The sequence below is a fragment of the Coenobita brevimanus genome, chromosome 101, assembly GCF_032717465.1.
Source record: "Coenobita brevimanus isolate Jiangsu-jjx chromosome 101, ASM3271746v2, whole genome shotgun sequence".
Taxonomy (NCBI): Eukaryota; Metazoa; Arthropoda; class Malacostraca; order Decapoda; family Coenobitidae; genus Coenobita; species Coenobita brevimanus.
The window spans coordinates 49473478-49490424 of NC_137054.1; the positions used below are offsets into that span (position 1 = coordinate 49473478).

At 40.5% G+C, this 16947-nt stretch overlaps 1 protein-coding gene across 1 annotated transcript in view; it reads right to left on the reverse strand.

The window, feature by feature from the left end:
- Positions 1-4097: 4097 nt before the first annotated feature.
- LOC145415093 (G protein-coupled receptor kinase 2-like) overlaps positions 4098-16947 on the reverse strand; it is an 831927-nt gene continuing 819077 nt past the window's right edge. The window contains exon 14 of the mRNA XM_080284507.1: positions 4098-4127. Coding sequence (XP_080140633.1) covers positions 4116-4127 — 12 coding nt within the window. The 3' untranslated portion in view covers positions 4098-4115. The remainder of the gene's footprint in view (positions 4128-16947) is intronic.

A 16947-nucleotide genomic window follows, 5' to 3' on the forward strand; every position in this document is an offset into this window, starting at 1 on the left:
TCATCAATTATCTTACAGGCAGCATGAAGATTACTGTGTGTGTGTGTGTTTTTTTAGGGGGAGGAGTGCACCTTCAATGGAAAAATGTGGTTAATATTAAAATAAGATGACCTGCCTTGGGATTCTTAACTATTCTGAATGTTTCTAAAGCAGCTGTTTGGTTTCTTCAGTGTAAAAACAGTGAACTCTATATTACTCAGTCACTTAAGCTCTACTTTCATAATCAGCCAGGGCCCTTTCAATATTATACTCTACACACTGGAAGCTTGTACAATAGTGTCTCTTAAGTGAAAATGTTGATTCTCTAAAGCCATACACATAAAATATTGTCTTTTCCCCTGCTACTGTTTCTTCATACATATGCTTCACTTCCAATTCATGATTACCCTGTCCAAAAAAAGTTATCAAACATTTTACATTTAGTGAACAAAGTTATCAAACATTTTACATTTAGTGAACTATCAATAAAACATGAGTTAAAATTCAATTTACAAATGCACTAAACTAATTCATCAACTTGCAGATTCTAAAACAACTATTAATACTATAGTTTTCCTGGACATCCAAAAAATACAGCTTACCATATTTGACAATTAAAAGGACACAATTACAATACAGTTAGATCTCCACCTGCACAAGTTTGAGAGGAATAGATACAGTACTGAGGTCAACCAATTTATACCATTTTACCATGAACAAGAAAAAATACCAAATACATGGTTAACAGTCAAATCTGGCAAGCTAAGCTACTGATTCAACAATATTTCTAACCATTTATTATTCTTTATATTAAATGAAGTATTTGAATGATTTAAGAGCACCCTTAATACTTTTACACAGGAGGTCATTTCTGCTGAATGCAAAAGATGGGTGTTAATCACTAAAATCAAATATTGCATTTTATTTGTGTCATATTATCTCAAGATAATTTTATATAGCATGGGGGTTTTTTTGAACTGTACAGGTATGATATGATCTTCATAAACCCCTTTATTACTAAAGGTCCTTCCCAAATTGAATAAAATTGCTTGGAGCTTCGGGGGGGAGGGGGGAAATATTTGCCATGATGGTAACTGCAATGAATGACAAGAAGGTAATGTCTATAATAATTTCTCTTATCATCCTATGTTAAATAATGTTACAGTACACTCGCACAGTGCGCGAGAGATTGGGCAGTCCACGACCTCGCGCAGTGTGAATTCACGCACTGAGAATACATAATCTTATGGGAAAAATTACATATGAGCGGTACCCCTTCATACCTGGATATTTTTTGGCCCTTAGAGACATAATAAAGGTCAAATTTTTCAGACATTGTACTACAGATATAACTACAATAACAAAAATAAGAGCAGTCACCTTAACAACAGTAGACAATAGGCCTGATGGACTTAAATAACAGGGGTTCTGAGGCACAGCAACGCACTTACAGTGTCCCCGCCGCCACCCCGGCCACACCATGCTTGTTTAACGGATGCCAATGTTGTATTATTGCAGGCTTTGACGAAGAAATTTACAGCCTGTCGAATGTTACATTTCTTCCCGAAAGCAGCAATAGTCATAAAAAGGTGGGGGTTGCAGGTATGCCAGGTGAAGCAGGTGAGTCAGGTGAGGCTGTGGAGGTGGAGGGGAGGGCGGCGGGCAAATCAGGGGAGGTGGTGAGGGGAGGATCCTCCCTCTCCTCCTCGCTACTGCTCACATTTTTGGCAATCTCCTTCATTTCTTCTTGCTCGTCTGTTTCATTCCTCATCTTGTTATGGACGTATTGGCAGTATAACAACTTGGTATTCACGAAATAAATGTCATTATTATAGAAACTGGGTATCTTCTAACTTACTGTTATTGCCGAAAACGTTATTGTCGAACTTGTTATTGGCGAGATCTTACTGTAGACTCCTCTTGAGCACCTTCCCTACGAGCCTCTAGGTCACTATTGGCGCGTTGTGTGGGGGTGGGGGTCGTGTACTAATGGAAAAAGAAGTTTTTGAGCCACGTTGCCTCTACCTTGTGTTTTGTGAGGTAAACTCGCGCATTCAAGGTTTTTGGTTATTATTTTTGGTCACTCACGCACAATGTGATTCGAGCGCTCTGAGCTCACGCAGCAGGCAAGTATACTGTACTAGGATGATCAAAATAATCGCTAGTTATGTCAGGTGTATGAGGAAACATTTGCAGATGCTGGAAGTGACTCAAGAAAGGGCATGCAGTAAAACCCCTTCAAAATTGGAAAAAAGACTGTACAGACTGGAGCTAATATGCCAAATTACAGGGAGGTCTACTTTACAGACTAAAATGATCTGCCTGGTTTTCTGGAAAAACTTATAGTTTAATGGGATTAGTAACATACAATAGTACTTTAGAGACTGGAAACCTACATCAAACCTCCTTTCCTACAAACCACACACACATACATTTACCTGTATTAACCCATCAGGGAAGTCTACACTACATTCTGCAATATGCTATTGCTGTTGCACAATCTAAGAATTATATTATAAACAGTACTATTTAACACTATCCCTCCAAACTGAAGTACAGTTATCCAGATCAGAGGGATAACATCTGGGAGGACCCATCTCTGTTCTGTTTATGCACAGAAATGACTTACATGGGTCTGAGTTAGAAATTAACTGTTTGAGAATGGTCCTGTGACATCCAGTTCCAAGTGAACTTTCCATATAGGTAACTAGTGTGGATTGTGTGGTTTTAGCATATACACAGTTCTTCCCAGTCCCAAAACTTGCGGAAGCAGAGATGTAACTGTACCGTACCGTATAACCTAAAACTGGAAGTATTACAAAGTTTCTGGACAATACTTTTTCAGTAAAAAGGTATCACAATATCTTACATCAATTAGACTGTGACACTTAAGGGCTTCATCCTGGACAACAATATTAATGCAATGGAAAGAATAAATATATAAATAAAAACTATGAACACATGAGACCTGCATTTTTTAAAAGTCTGTGGAAGAAGAAAAAAAAAAAACTAATGAAAACTTATTACATAAAAGATAAAATGTGGTTTACAGGACGGTGCATTGGCTGTCCATTTTAATGCTACCTTCTTACATGTATCTAATTATCTGTCAGTGTATATAACATTCTCCACTTTCCTTTCAGTTTCTATAAGCTCACCAGGTTCACTAATGCCACATAATCAAGATGCTTATTTACCTAACAGTCTGATTCATGCACCCAAACATCATTCTTATTCATGCATATTAGTCTATGTGAGCAACTTTACCTTATTTATTGTAAATGTCATTGCTTTTCTTTTTAATCCAATGCTATTTAGAGACAAAATGCCAAAACTGACAATTTCCTTTCTTAATATAAATCCACCAGTGGAGATGTATATAGTTCAAAGAGCCCAAACTAATCGTACAACTAAAACACAGTTTATGCAACGTAATAGATTTTATGCAATACAGTTGACTGAACATATATTTGCTTAATTGCACAACAGAATAAAATATATAATTTATTCATCCTACTCAATACATATAATGCAGTTCCCAGAGATATATGTGTGCATGTACTGTACTTGCCTTACTGGTGTATATACACATCAATTACCGTACTGTACATGCTATTGTACCCACTAGCCTAAAATTAACCATTAAAACAGTACTCGCAGGTATAGTATATCAGGGTGCGTATTGTACATTTATGCTCATACCTGTACATTTCTATATTCAAAATTTAAGGAATCCAAATATAAAAAATTTCCAATGAATAGTCAGAAACTGCATCTACCTATATGCAATTACAGCACTCCTTTTCATATGCAGTACTGTAGATCTATAACTTCTATTATACATAAGATACAATTTTTCATTCCTTCAAAACCACTTGGCACAAAAAGGGACAATAAACAGGGCAACATTCGTGCTTCTTCTGAGGGCTGACGTATGGAAGGTGAATGAAAGTCTCGGATGATGGTGAGCGTCTCTCTTTACAATGGGCCCTGGCGAGCATGATGTGCTGTGCAGGTACATGATTAAATGATGTTGGTGCTCAGTTTTGAACTTGCTCTTGTCAACAAGGAACAGCAAGTGCCTGAAGTAATGAGTGTAGATGATGATGATTCTTGGCTCTTCAACTCTCACCTAGCTACCTCCGACGCTGGAAAAAAGGGTCATGATTAATTACGCCGAAGAATTTATAGGCCTATAATCCGGTGTTCATCATACTGACATATTATGATACATCCCTCCCATCCCAACTCATCCCCAAAAAATAAATTAAATAAATATATCATCATCATCATCATTATCCAATCCAGTGTTGCCGCATGAGGAGCGTTGGAGCCCGGGGCTAAGCAAGTTGGTCCTGACATTTAAGATGAGAGTGTCCAGCCTGACTTATCCCTGAGTGGCATTATGTGAGCAATAAACCCCAACAATCCCTTGGATATAAACCTACACAGGCTCAATCCGGCTGGAGCACCTAAATTACCCACTAAACCACCAGGTGCCATAGTTTGGTTATATGGTTACCATGCAGTGTAGTAAATGATTTCCAGGTGTACAGGAAACCATTTGGCTTGTCACTCAGTGTAGAGTCACCCACTGACAGAAGGAAGAGGAAAGAATGAAGGAAAGAAAGGCAGAAAAAAATAAACAACGAGAGCACACAATTGTGTTCCATGCATCAATTACCCATTCATCGATCAGTCAGTCAAATGATATCATGCTTTCTTTTAAAGGAATCCCAATACTGAGGTAGGTCATAAAGTTGATTTTTTTCTATGGACTGGTAGCTAAACCAAGTGACAAAACCAGCTACTTTCCAACAGTTGATGGAAACTTTCAGCAAGAAAATCTGAGATGTGAAATAAGACTGGTAACAATGTGTGAGTTTCAACTTGGACTTTGCAGTCTGTCTGCCAATTAATGCATGTTTCTATTACACAATTTATTTATTGTTCAATGCTTGGTGGTCAGGTCCACAAAATAAGGATCTAAGTAAAATGTATGTACTGTAACACAAAACAAACAGTTCAAATAAAGTGCTTTCAAACACTGTGCAACTTCATTACATGATAATCTGAATGGTCATCAGCCACACACACCACCAGGTGGAAGTGTTATTTTGGTACCTCAGTGCCAAAATTTGACCTTTCCAATTTAAGAATATTCTGAGAAGTATTCACTGCACATTAAGAAAAATTCATTCAGACGTAAATCTCGCTGTGTATTATAAAATAAAATAAAGTGGGAGACTCTTGGTACCACTTTGTTTTACAGCGGAACCCCAGAATTCATACGCCTCTCTACTCGTACGACTCGATTTTCATACAGCTTTTTCACCCAAAAATCGCTCCAGTTTTCATACGGCGACCCGCTATTTGCACTAAGAGACGCGGCGTCATAGGTGCCATGTGGTCACCAGTCCTTCTCCAGCTATGCATCAGTCATACAGGTTCCATTAAACTTTGTGTTAAATTATGTATTTTCGTCAGAAAATTGTATATAATCAATGTACAACCAATACGCAATGCCCCAATCCCAAGCATCTCCCCAGAGCCCCAAGCATCTCCCCAGTCCCAAGCATCTCCCCAATTCCAAGAATCTCCTCATACAAAGAGACAGAAAAGAGAAAAAACACCAGAAGGGCAGTTACCTACAGTTTTCATGGAAGGTGACTCCCCTTCCAAAAACTAACACCCCTCCTCCTCCTCCTCTTCACATCCATCCACTTAAGCCATCAGCTCTCCTCAGTACAGGTAAGATGCAGTTAAATTATCATTTATATCATCTACAGGGTAAATTTCTTTATTTTAAAGGTTTTATGTATGGATTAATGCAAAATACATTGCTTCTTATGGAACAAAATGATTTGATTTTCAAACAATTTGATGCAAAGTTTCACAAGGGAATTTGGAGAGCACACAATCACTGGACCTTCACACGGGCAACTGAGGGGATGGCGGGAGTTTTGGCTGTGAGCAGATGAGCTCAAACAGTGTTCAGCACATGATGAACACAACATCGCCATCTTGACTCAGACAAGTGACTGTCGTGATGTGTGTGGCTGGCTTGCTGATATGCGGTTGATCTGTACATGAAAATTATCAGATTGAATCTCGCGGGATTGACAAAGTATGCATACATCGTAAACACAAGGAAATCGTAAATCGGCTGATCGTACATCAAGGAATGACAGTATAACCTTTCAATTATTCATTGTTGCAATATCCTGCCCAAAACATTGTCTGGTGCTTATTGTTTGGCTCTACTGAAACAGTATTTGGCAAAATTAGATAATATCTGGCTCAGAAAAGGGATGCAATCAGCAGTACTATGCACTTTCCGAAGGTGAGATGTATCATCCAGCTCAGACACGGGACCCAATCAGTGCACGGGCAGAACCTGCAATGTGCCAGCCAATCACACTGCATTGCAGGAGCGGCCCAACTGACACTCCAAGCCTACTGTTGCTCTTTCATTCTCTCCCATGGGCACCATGCAGTAAGAACGTACCTGTGTGCTCTGCATTTGTGACCCACACTGTGGCCAATCCCTAGTCTATCTATCTACTGCCAGACGCCTCAATCCCGTTTGGGGTGGCCACAAACAAATCACCTCCAAGTTGCCCTGTCCCCTGCCATTTCACTGCTCTGTTCCCAACTCACACCCCCCCTCTCTCATTTACCTCTCCACCCCATCCCTCCATCTCATCCTCGGCCTCCCCCTCCCTCTTTCCCTAGTGCTGTGACATAATCTGTGGCTTCCCATGCTTCACTTATTGCTGCAGTGCTGTGACTAACCTTATGACCCTTCAGTGTTCCATGTCCTAGTGATCTGACTACTGCATAGTGATGACATATCTGTGCATATCCACCCTCCAAAACTAGGTAAGCTCAGTATGATTATATTATGTGCTGCATTACTGCTCACTGTATTTTATGCTTGATTTTAATCATTTACTCATGGGTAATATCGTTGAAAAGTTTTTAGGACAGAGGGTCTAATGGATAGCCTAGGGTAGTGGCACATTATTCAGCTCAATGCCGAATGGATAGCCAACTGCGGGTATCTACATAGTGTCCAGTGTTCTACAATATCTGGCACAGGGGTTGGCTGAATTACGCCAGATATTTGAGAGATTACCGTATTCATATTATTTCGGCAACCTCTATAGCTCACTCAACCTAAGAAAGACTCATGGTAACAATGGGCAAATCCCCTTCCAGTTTGACAAGTCTGTCCTCAACTTTACTTTGTCACCTGGAGTCAACCTTGAATGTCTACCCCTCATTTCTCCCACCAAGCATGTCTTCTATCACTGTAATCAAGGCAACCATTTATTGTACTGTGCTGGCTGGTAACCGTATAACCGCATGACACCTGGTGCTCTAGTGGATTCAGATGTTCCAAGATGTTCCAATCAGATGGAGCCTACAAGGGTTTCCATGTGAAGAATGGTTAGGGTTTGTTGCTCACATAATGCCCGAGATGAGTAAGGCTAGTCACCCATACTTTAAATCCTGGGACTGAGTAGCCTAGCCCCAGGCTCCTACACTCCTGATGGGGGGGGGGGGGGGAGGTGATGGTGATGAATTGGAGAATAATAGTTTTCAGAGGGGGGGGGGGAGGTGATGGTGATGAATTGGAGAATAATAATTTTCAGAATAATCTGGGGAGGTTAAGGAAAGCTTATGAGGTCATTAGGGGTGACACTGGGGAAAGCTGGACGCAAATTTCCTTTTTTCCATAGTCTCTGATGTTTCTGTAATGCAAAATTTCTAAAATGCAGTGCATACCTGGGGCCAAAATGTCCTGCTATAGGTGGCTGGATATTTCTTTACAAGTTTCAACTGATTTCTGCTTGCATCTTAGTCACTTCTGGTAACTTTTCTGTAGAGAAAAATCCTCAAAATTTTATATGTATTAACAAAATTATGAACAGAAATTCTAAGGAGTCACACAGCACCAACTTTTACAGCACATCCTTGTTTTATGATCAGGATATTTTTGAAAAAATCCACTGCATAACGACTGACTGCATAACATCAATTATAACATGGGTTCAATGTACATACATTACTGGTCATGGGTAACCCATCCAACAAACTCTAACAATAAGCTTCCAACTCGCTTCAACTGGTAGTTATTTCAGTTCACTGGACTTCATTTGTTGCTTGAACTCCAACACCACACCATAGTTCAACCACTGAAACTTACAATCCCAATAATAACAAAGTTCAAAGGCCACCTTGGAACAAATATATGACTGCTGTGTGTCAGCGACTTTTAAAAGTGATGCATCGCATACCAGTTCATCATAAAATGAAGGTCTGCAGCATTCCTGAGTAGGGGATGGTGACCACTGGTGCTGCCATCACATGGCCTTCCCAAAGTTAGGCTGATGATGCCAGTCACAGTGGTTCCTCATTATTTCAACCAATTAGCATCTCAGATGGCTCCCTTGAATCTCTCTGAAATTATTTCAGTTCACTGTCAACATGATGTGCAAGTGTGGTAAACATCTTCCATTCCAGCTTGTATTTTTCACAAAGAAAATGTACTATAACCATGCTAGGGACATGAGTGTATTTATAAAAATGAAACATCAATGGTAATGCGAGTATAAGTGGCTGGGGAATGGCTGGGAGAAGGAGGGAGGTGAGAAGACAGGAAGAAATCAGTAGGATAGAGGTTGTGGAAGCAATGAAGAAAGTTAAATCGGGGAAAGCCCCAGGAATTGATGGAGTGTGTGGTGAAATGCTGAAGCATGGGGGAGAGATAGTAGTAGAATGGATGTGGAAGATGTGCAGATTGGCCTGGGAGGAAGGTAGAGTCCCGGAGGATTGGAAGTCAGGTATAATTATTCCCTTGTACAAAGGAAAAGGGGAAAAAGAAGTGTGTGGTAATCATAGGGGCATTTGTCTTCTTAGTACAATAGGAAAAGTGTATGGTAGGATACTTATAGACAGAGTTAGAGAAAGAACAGAGAAATTAGTTGGAGAAGAACAGGGAGGCTTTAGGAAGGGAAGACATTGTGTAGATCAGATATTCATTCTTAGATCTTTAGTGGAAAAGTGTCTAGAGAAGGGAAAGAAGTTGTATGCAGCTTTCATGGATTTGGAGAAAGCATATGACAGGGTGGATGGACAAGGATTGTGGAATGTGTTAAGAATATATGGAGTAGATGGGAAGTTGTTGAATGCTGTGAAGAGTATGTACGATGGTGCTAAGGCTGCAGTGTGTGTGGATGGTGAACTAAGTGAATTTTTCTCTCTGAAAGTTGGGTTGAAACAGGGATGTGTCATGTCTCCATGGTTGTTCAATCTGTACATGGATGGGGTAATAAAAGAGGTACAAGGTAGGGCAGTGGATGTTGCAGTGGCCCTGGTGAGAGAGGATAGTGTTTGGAAACTCCCTGTACTGTTGTTTGCAGATGATATTGTGTTGTTGAGTGAAGACGAAGGGGAGCTGCAAGGCTTGGTGGATGAGTTTGAGAGAGTGTGTAAGAAACGGAATCTAAAGGTGAATGTAGGGAAGAGTAAAGTGATGGTCTTTGAGAGAGGTGAAGTTAGTGAATGTACAGCGAGGTTGGATGGTGAGGAATCGGAAAATGTGAGTACGTTTAAGTACTTGGGTAGTGTGATGAGTAAGGATGGAGGTTTGGAGGGTGAAGTGCTTGAAAGGGTACAGCAGGGAAGAAAGGTTGCTGGTTCTTTGAAAGCAGTGATAAGAAACAGGGAAGTGAGCATGGAAGTGAAAAACTTACTACATGACAGTATTGTGATACCAACTCTAACGTACGGAAGTGAAGCTTGGACATTGTTGGAAGGACACAAGTCAAGAGTGAGAGCAGTGGAAATTAGTTATTTAAGAGGAGCCTGTGGAGTCACGTGGAGAGACAGGCTGACGAATGAGGATATTAAGGAGCGTTGTGGTGTGGATGTGGATGTGATAGGAAGCGTTATGAGGAACACACTGAGGTGGTTTGGCCATGTGGAGATGATGGAGGGGGAAAGACTGACGAAGACAGTGTATGTGAGTGGGGTGGAGGGGGGGAGAGGGAGGGGGAGGCCGAGGATGGGATGGAGGGATGGGGTGGAGAGGTATATGAGAGAGGGGGGTGTGAGTTGGGAGCAGGGCAGTGAAATGGCGGGGGACAGGGCGACTTGGAGGCGATTTGTTTGTGGCCACCCCAAACAGGATTGAGGCATCTGGCAATAGATAGATAGATAGATCAATGGTAGTTTTGTAAGGTATGGTGGGATTTGGAGGGGGGGGGGGACTGCCTGAAGGCAGCTGCTTATTATGTCATTCTTTATACACTGGGAAATGACTCTGGGCGTGATCTTCCTTTTCACTCTTTCCGCTGACACTGAGAGTACTTCTGGTCTCTAAACGTGATACATTTGCCCAGTTTGTTCCCAATCCATCACATGCACTATATTTACAGTAAGGCACCAGATTTTGCGCTAATAAGTACAGTGAAGAGTGCCGTCAAAGTTGGGGCATTGATCTTATGGGAAATAGGCTAATATGGACAGGGTCCATAAGAAAACTCACCCCCCTAGTGTGTTTCCTACTTTAAATATGTCTTAAAGTTACTTGCAATGTTGCTATTAACGTGCCTTTTAATCTCTGTAGTCAACCCCACGAAGCAGTGAACTCTGGGGGTGACACAATGTTACGTTTCTTTGCAACCGCATCATAAAACAGGCCTGGTCTTGAATTTCGGGCCCTGACACACTAACGCCTTCCCAGGTCCTACTATTCATCCACTGTAACAAATAATGTTCAACCACTAGCATAACTCAACTGTACTCAGTCACTGTTTTCGCTCATCTACCTCTGATGCCTGGTTCGAAAAACTTCTTTGCAAGGGCTGGATTGGTGGTTAACGGTGCTGGGCAGGTGCGCAAACACTTGTGCAAAGCACAGTTGTGCACCGTTGCGCTCCAGTGAATATCATTTGCATATTGCGCACTGCACGAGACCATGCGCAATATTGCACTTTCGCACATGAAAAGGCAGGTGCACAAGCACAAATTTAGTTGCACTTGCACAACTATATTTGCGCTTGCACACCTGCCTTGCGCACCTGTCCTGTGGATTGCGCACTGTGCAATAAAAGGGACAGGTGGTCTTGGGAATTGAGAATTTGCCGTATGTCTGGACGAGGGATGGGGGAGGCTCGGGCGGGTTGCGAGGGCTGGAGGGAGGCGGGAAGGATGGAGGGTAATAGCATTTCTTAAAATGCTTCAACAGAGATAATGTATTTTAATAATTTTTAAATTATTATTATTAGTAAATAAATTAAAAATACATTATTTATTAAGAACAGCATAAGCAATTCCTTACAAAAATCATCAAAACATATTTAAATCAAATATCCGCAGCCTGATAATTTATTAGGCTGTGGATATTTGATTTAAATAATATGTTTTAATGATTTTTGTAAGGAGTTACATATGCTGTTGTATATCTATAATGAATTATTAAATAAAACGTTTTGCGAAAATGCAGATAAAAGTAAAACTGGCAACATCACAGCCTTTGTTCCCCTGTCCCTCTGCTTCGCAAGTGAAAAAGTTACTACATGACAGTATTGTGATACCAACTCTAATGTATGGAAGTGAAGCTTTGACCTTGTTGGAGGGACAGAAGTCAAGAGTGAGAGTTGTGAAAATAAATGAGTTATTTGAGAGGAGCATGTGCAGTTACATGGAGAGACAGACTGACAAATGAGGAAGTGAAGGATCGTTGTGGTGTGGATGTGAATGTGATAGGAAGCGTTAGGAGAAACACACTGAGGTGATTTGGTCATATGGAGAGGATGGAGAGTGAGAGACTAACAAGAAGAGTGTAAGTGAATGAGGTGGAGATGGGAAGAGAGAGGGGGAGGCCAAGGATGAGATGAAGGGATGGAGTGGAGAAGCATATGAGAGAGGGGGGTGTGAGCTGGGAACAGGGCAGTGAAATGGCGGGGGACATGGAGGCAATTTGTTGCTTGTTTGTGGCCAGTGGCCACCCCTTATGGGATTAAGGCATCTGGCAATGGATAGATAGATAGAATAATAATAAATAAAAGTAAGTATGCTAATTTATTAAAATATCTCAATATTTTACAGTTATTCCCACACATATATGCAAATGGTTTGTGCTAGCGCTTAGCGACACTGCACAAGCTAAATATTACATTGTGCACTTGCGCAAATTACAATTAATAGAAAATAATACTATAATAATAAATAAAAGTAAGTATGCTATTTTAATTAAACATCAATATTTTACAGAAATTCCCACAAATATAAGCAAATGGTTTGCGCTTGCGCTTTGTGACACTGCGCAAGCTATTTATTTGCCAGATTGCGCACTTGCGCCTGCGTAAGGTAGTGAACTGTGGATTGCGCATTGCGCTTGAGCAAGGTCCTTCTTTGTTTGAGCTGCCCACCACTGGTAGTTAATAATCGGATGTCCTGTACCAGTCTCCCAATTTAAATGTATTTTTCCTAATCATACTGATCCAGTGATCAAGAAAAAATATATAATTTCGTTAAGCAGTTTATATTTTATATATTTATACCGAATTCTATTTCTTGTTAAAATTTTCAGGGTGGTAGTCACGGAGTGTAACCTTCGCCGTACGGCCACCAAAAAAAAAACAATTAGGTTAGGTTAGGAATTACAATAACCTAACCTAACCTAACCTAACCTAATAATTTTTTTCCGACGCCTGTACAGTAAAGGTTGCACTCCATGACCACCACCTGCAAATTTCAACAAAATAAAAAAAATATAAAGTACAGTACACAATGAAATTTTTTTTTTTTCTTGACCAATGGACCAAGATAACATTAGGGAAAATACATTTAAATTGGCAGATCAGAGTACAGGCATATCCTGAGATCCGGTGCATCAGTAACCGATGATTCGTTAGACCGAACAAAAGAAATGAAGGAACGTTCCCACAATCCTAACGGCCGCTGATTCGCTAGTCCAAACACCCGATCCCTCCTTAGGTTTGAAACAAGCACACATGAATGCATATGTGGTGGTGCACAAGGCTCTCCTGGTCCTTGCTCCATCCCCCACTACACTCAGCACTGCCAGGCACCTCTTCCTCCCCATCCCTCCACTTTCCTCCATCCCCACTTGTCTCCTGCATGTACATGTGTGTGTGTGTGTGTGTGTGTGTGTGTGATTTACCTATTTGTATTTACCTATTTGTAGTATACAGGAATTGAGCAATGCTCGTGTTGTCCTGTCTCCATATCCACATTTATCAAGTCTACCTTTACACACATGAATGTTTTTCTCCTGCACCACCTTTTCGTCTAAGTCATTCCAAATACTTATGTATTTACCTAATATACTTAATTGTGATATACACGAAATGTGCTATCCTCATGGGTTTCCGTCGCTGTTTCTCAATAAGTCAAATTTAGCTTTAAACTCGTTAAGTTTTTAAACAGGACGATCTCTTTGTCCAGGCTATTCCATAAGTCTATAATTCTGTAAGGAAAGCTATATTTCTTGATATCCTTCAAGCAGCTTGACTTTTTCAATTTTATTCCGTGTCCTCTTGTTGCTCTCTTATCCCATAAAAACAGATCTTCTTTGTCAACTTTATCTACTCCCACCATGGTCCTGAACACTGCAATCATGTCTCCCTCTTTCTCCTTTCTCTAAGGAAGGCAAATCCAGCTTTCCAGCCTCTCTCTGTATGACAGGTCTGCCAGACTGGGGACCATCTTCGTTGCTGTTCTTTGTATTCTCTCAATCTTGTTTATATCTTTCTTTTTGTGTAGGGACCACACTACCACTGCATATTCTAACCTGGGGCGGATCATGGCCACTATCAATTTTTTCATCATCTACTCTTATGTTAGTCAAGAGTTTATAAGTCTCTCCAACTATCTTGTTAATGTGCTTTTCTGGTGACAAACAATCTTGGACCTGCACTCCCAAATCTTTCTCTTCTTGCATATTTGTGATTATTTCATTACCCAACAAATAAATCAGTGATGGCCTCCTGGTACTTTTACCAATTTCTAATATCTTACATTTCTTTACATTAAATTTCATTTCCCACATCCGGCTCCAATCATGTACCCTATCCAGATCCTCCTCCAGCATTTTACAATCCTCTTCAACCTCTACCTTCCTCAAGATCTTTACATCATCAGCCAACAGACTTGCATAACTGTTCACTCCATCTACCATATCATTTACGTAAATCAGGAACATTACTGGCGCCAACACTGAGCCCTGAGGGACTCCACTTGTTACTTCTCTCCATCCAGACATCCTATCCTTTATTACTGTCCTCATTTGTCTGTCTCTCAAAAAGTCTCTCATCCATTCCAGAAGTTCCCCTTCAGTCCTCCTATATATTCTAGTTTCCACATTAGTCTCTTATGAGGTACCTTGTCAAAGGCCTTCTCCAAGTATAAGTACACACAATCTACCCAACCATCTCTCTCCTGTACCATGTCAATCACTCTTGAGTAAAAGCTCAACAAGTTAGAAACACACGACCTTCCACTTCTGAATCCAAACTGACATTCAGCCAAAATATTCATCTCTTCTAGATATTTTATCCATCTGTCTTTCAGGATTCTGTCACACAATTTTGCAACCATGCTGGTTAGAGACACTGGTCTATAATTCAGGGGTTCTTCCCTGTTTCCTCCCTTATAAATTGGTACCACATTTGCCCTCTTCCATTCCCAAGGCACTTTCCCCTCTTCCAGAGAACACACGATTAAACTGTGAATTTTATCCGCCAGTTGTTCTCTGCATTCCTTCAGTACCCAATTAGAAATTCCATCAGGTCCTGGGGCTTTCCTTACATCTTGAGTCTCCAGTAATTTATACACTTCCTGTACCTCCATTTTTATATCTTTTATCACCGATACATTTCTAATCACTCCCTCCCCTTCCACAAACTCTTTTTCATTAGGGGAAACCGATTGGAAACATTTGTTCATTATTTCAGCTTGCATTGCTGCATCTTTATAGACCATTCCTTTTACTTTCAGTTTGGTGATTCCTTCCTTTTGTTTCAGTTTGCAATTAACAAATCTATAAAACAGCTTGGGTTCATCCTTGCATTTGTCTATTATACCTTTTTCAAAATTCCTTTCTTCTTCTCTATGTATTCTTGTGTATTCATTTCTTATTCTTTTATATTCTTCCTTTGTTCTGTTGTTACCTCTCTTTCTCCAGTTGTTCCATACCTTATCTCTCTCTTTTTTTGCTATTATACACCTACTATTAAACCACTCCTTTTTCCTATTTTCTTTCCCTCTTACACTTGGTAAAAATTTTTCCACTCCCAAATTATAGAGGTCTAGAAAGATATCCCACTTCCTCTGTATCTCTCTTGTTTCTCTGAATTTTCTCCAATCCGCATTTTCAAATAAGTTTCTCAATCCTGTAAAATCTGCTTTCCCAAAGTTGTATCTTCCCTGTCTATGAAGTTCGTTTCATGGCTCGACGTTCCCTATTATCATCCGGAACTCAATGACCACATGATCACTTTTTCCTATAGGACAGAAATATTTCAATAATTCTATTACATCGGGTTCTTTGGTAAAGAGTAAATCTAACCTTGCTGGTGTGTCCTCACCTCGAAACCGTGTCTCTTCTTTGACCCATTGCGTCATCACATTACTGTATTCTATTTATCTATCTATTGCCAGACGCCTCAATCCCGTTTGGGGTGGCCACAAACAAATCGCCTCCACGTCATCCTGTCCCCCGCCATTTCACTGCCCTGCTCCCAACTCACACCACCCTCTCTCATATACCTCTCCACCCCATCCCTCCATCTCATCCTCGGCCTCCCCCTCCCTCTTCCCTCCTCCACCTCACTCACATACACTCTCTTCGTCAGTCTTTCGCTCTCCATCCTCTCCACATGGCCAAACCACCTCAGTGTGTTCCTCATAACACTTCTTATCACATACACATCCACACCACAACGCTCCTTTATATCCTTATTCATCAGCCTGTCTCTCCATGTGACTCCACAGGCTCCTCTTCAATAACTCATTTCCACTGCTTTCACTCTTGACTTGTGTCCTTCCAACAATGTCCAAGCTTCACTTCCATACGTTAGAGTTGGTATCACAATACTGTCATGTAGTAACCATTCCTCCCAGTTCACCTCTTTACAGTTAAAATCACCCACCAAAATTATATTATTGCTTCTCTCAATTATTTTTTGTAAATAGCTAGCCATATCTGACAACATCTCCTGGTATTCGTCATCATTCCATGCTCTCGTCTTAGGGGGAACATACACTACCGCCATTTCTCTCTTAATATTCTCTCCAGTTTCTAATTTCATATACTGTATATCACTTCAGCCCTGCCTTCTCCCATTTCCACGGTATCTACATTTATGTTGTTGTTCACTGCTATCATCACTCCTCCTACCGTTTTTTCTTTTCCGTCTTTTCTCCACAGTTTGTATTTACCATCTCCCAAATGAACATCAATATCTTCTCGTAATTTGGTCTCAACAAAGCACATGACATCAGGTTCATGTTCTCTCAAGAAATCGTTAATTTCAAGCCTTGTCGATGTTAAACCATCAACATTAGTATATATCACCTTCAAATTATTTTCGATGTTTTTTGTACCCTCTTCTCTCCTTCTCTCCGTCAGTACCACTTCCTCAATTTCTGATCTTTCATAGCCATCCCCCTTAGTTTCCTTCACTTCTATTTCCTCACATACCACTTCCTTACTTTCATATCCATCTCTCCAAAGAAAAGTATTACATTCTTCCTCTGTCCTCTTGTCATTTTTTCCCCTTACTTGTTCCTTCAATGATTTTAAAACTTCTCTTTCTTCTTCATTCAAATCTTTTCTTATTATAATATTTTCTATCCCTGCCTCTTTGCTTAATTTCCAGGTCACTTTAAGTATATCATCTACTACACTTTCTGCTGACAGCTTGACTCTCA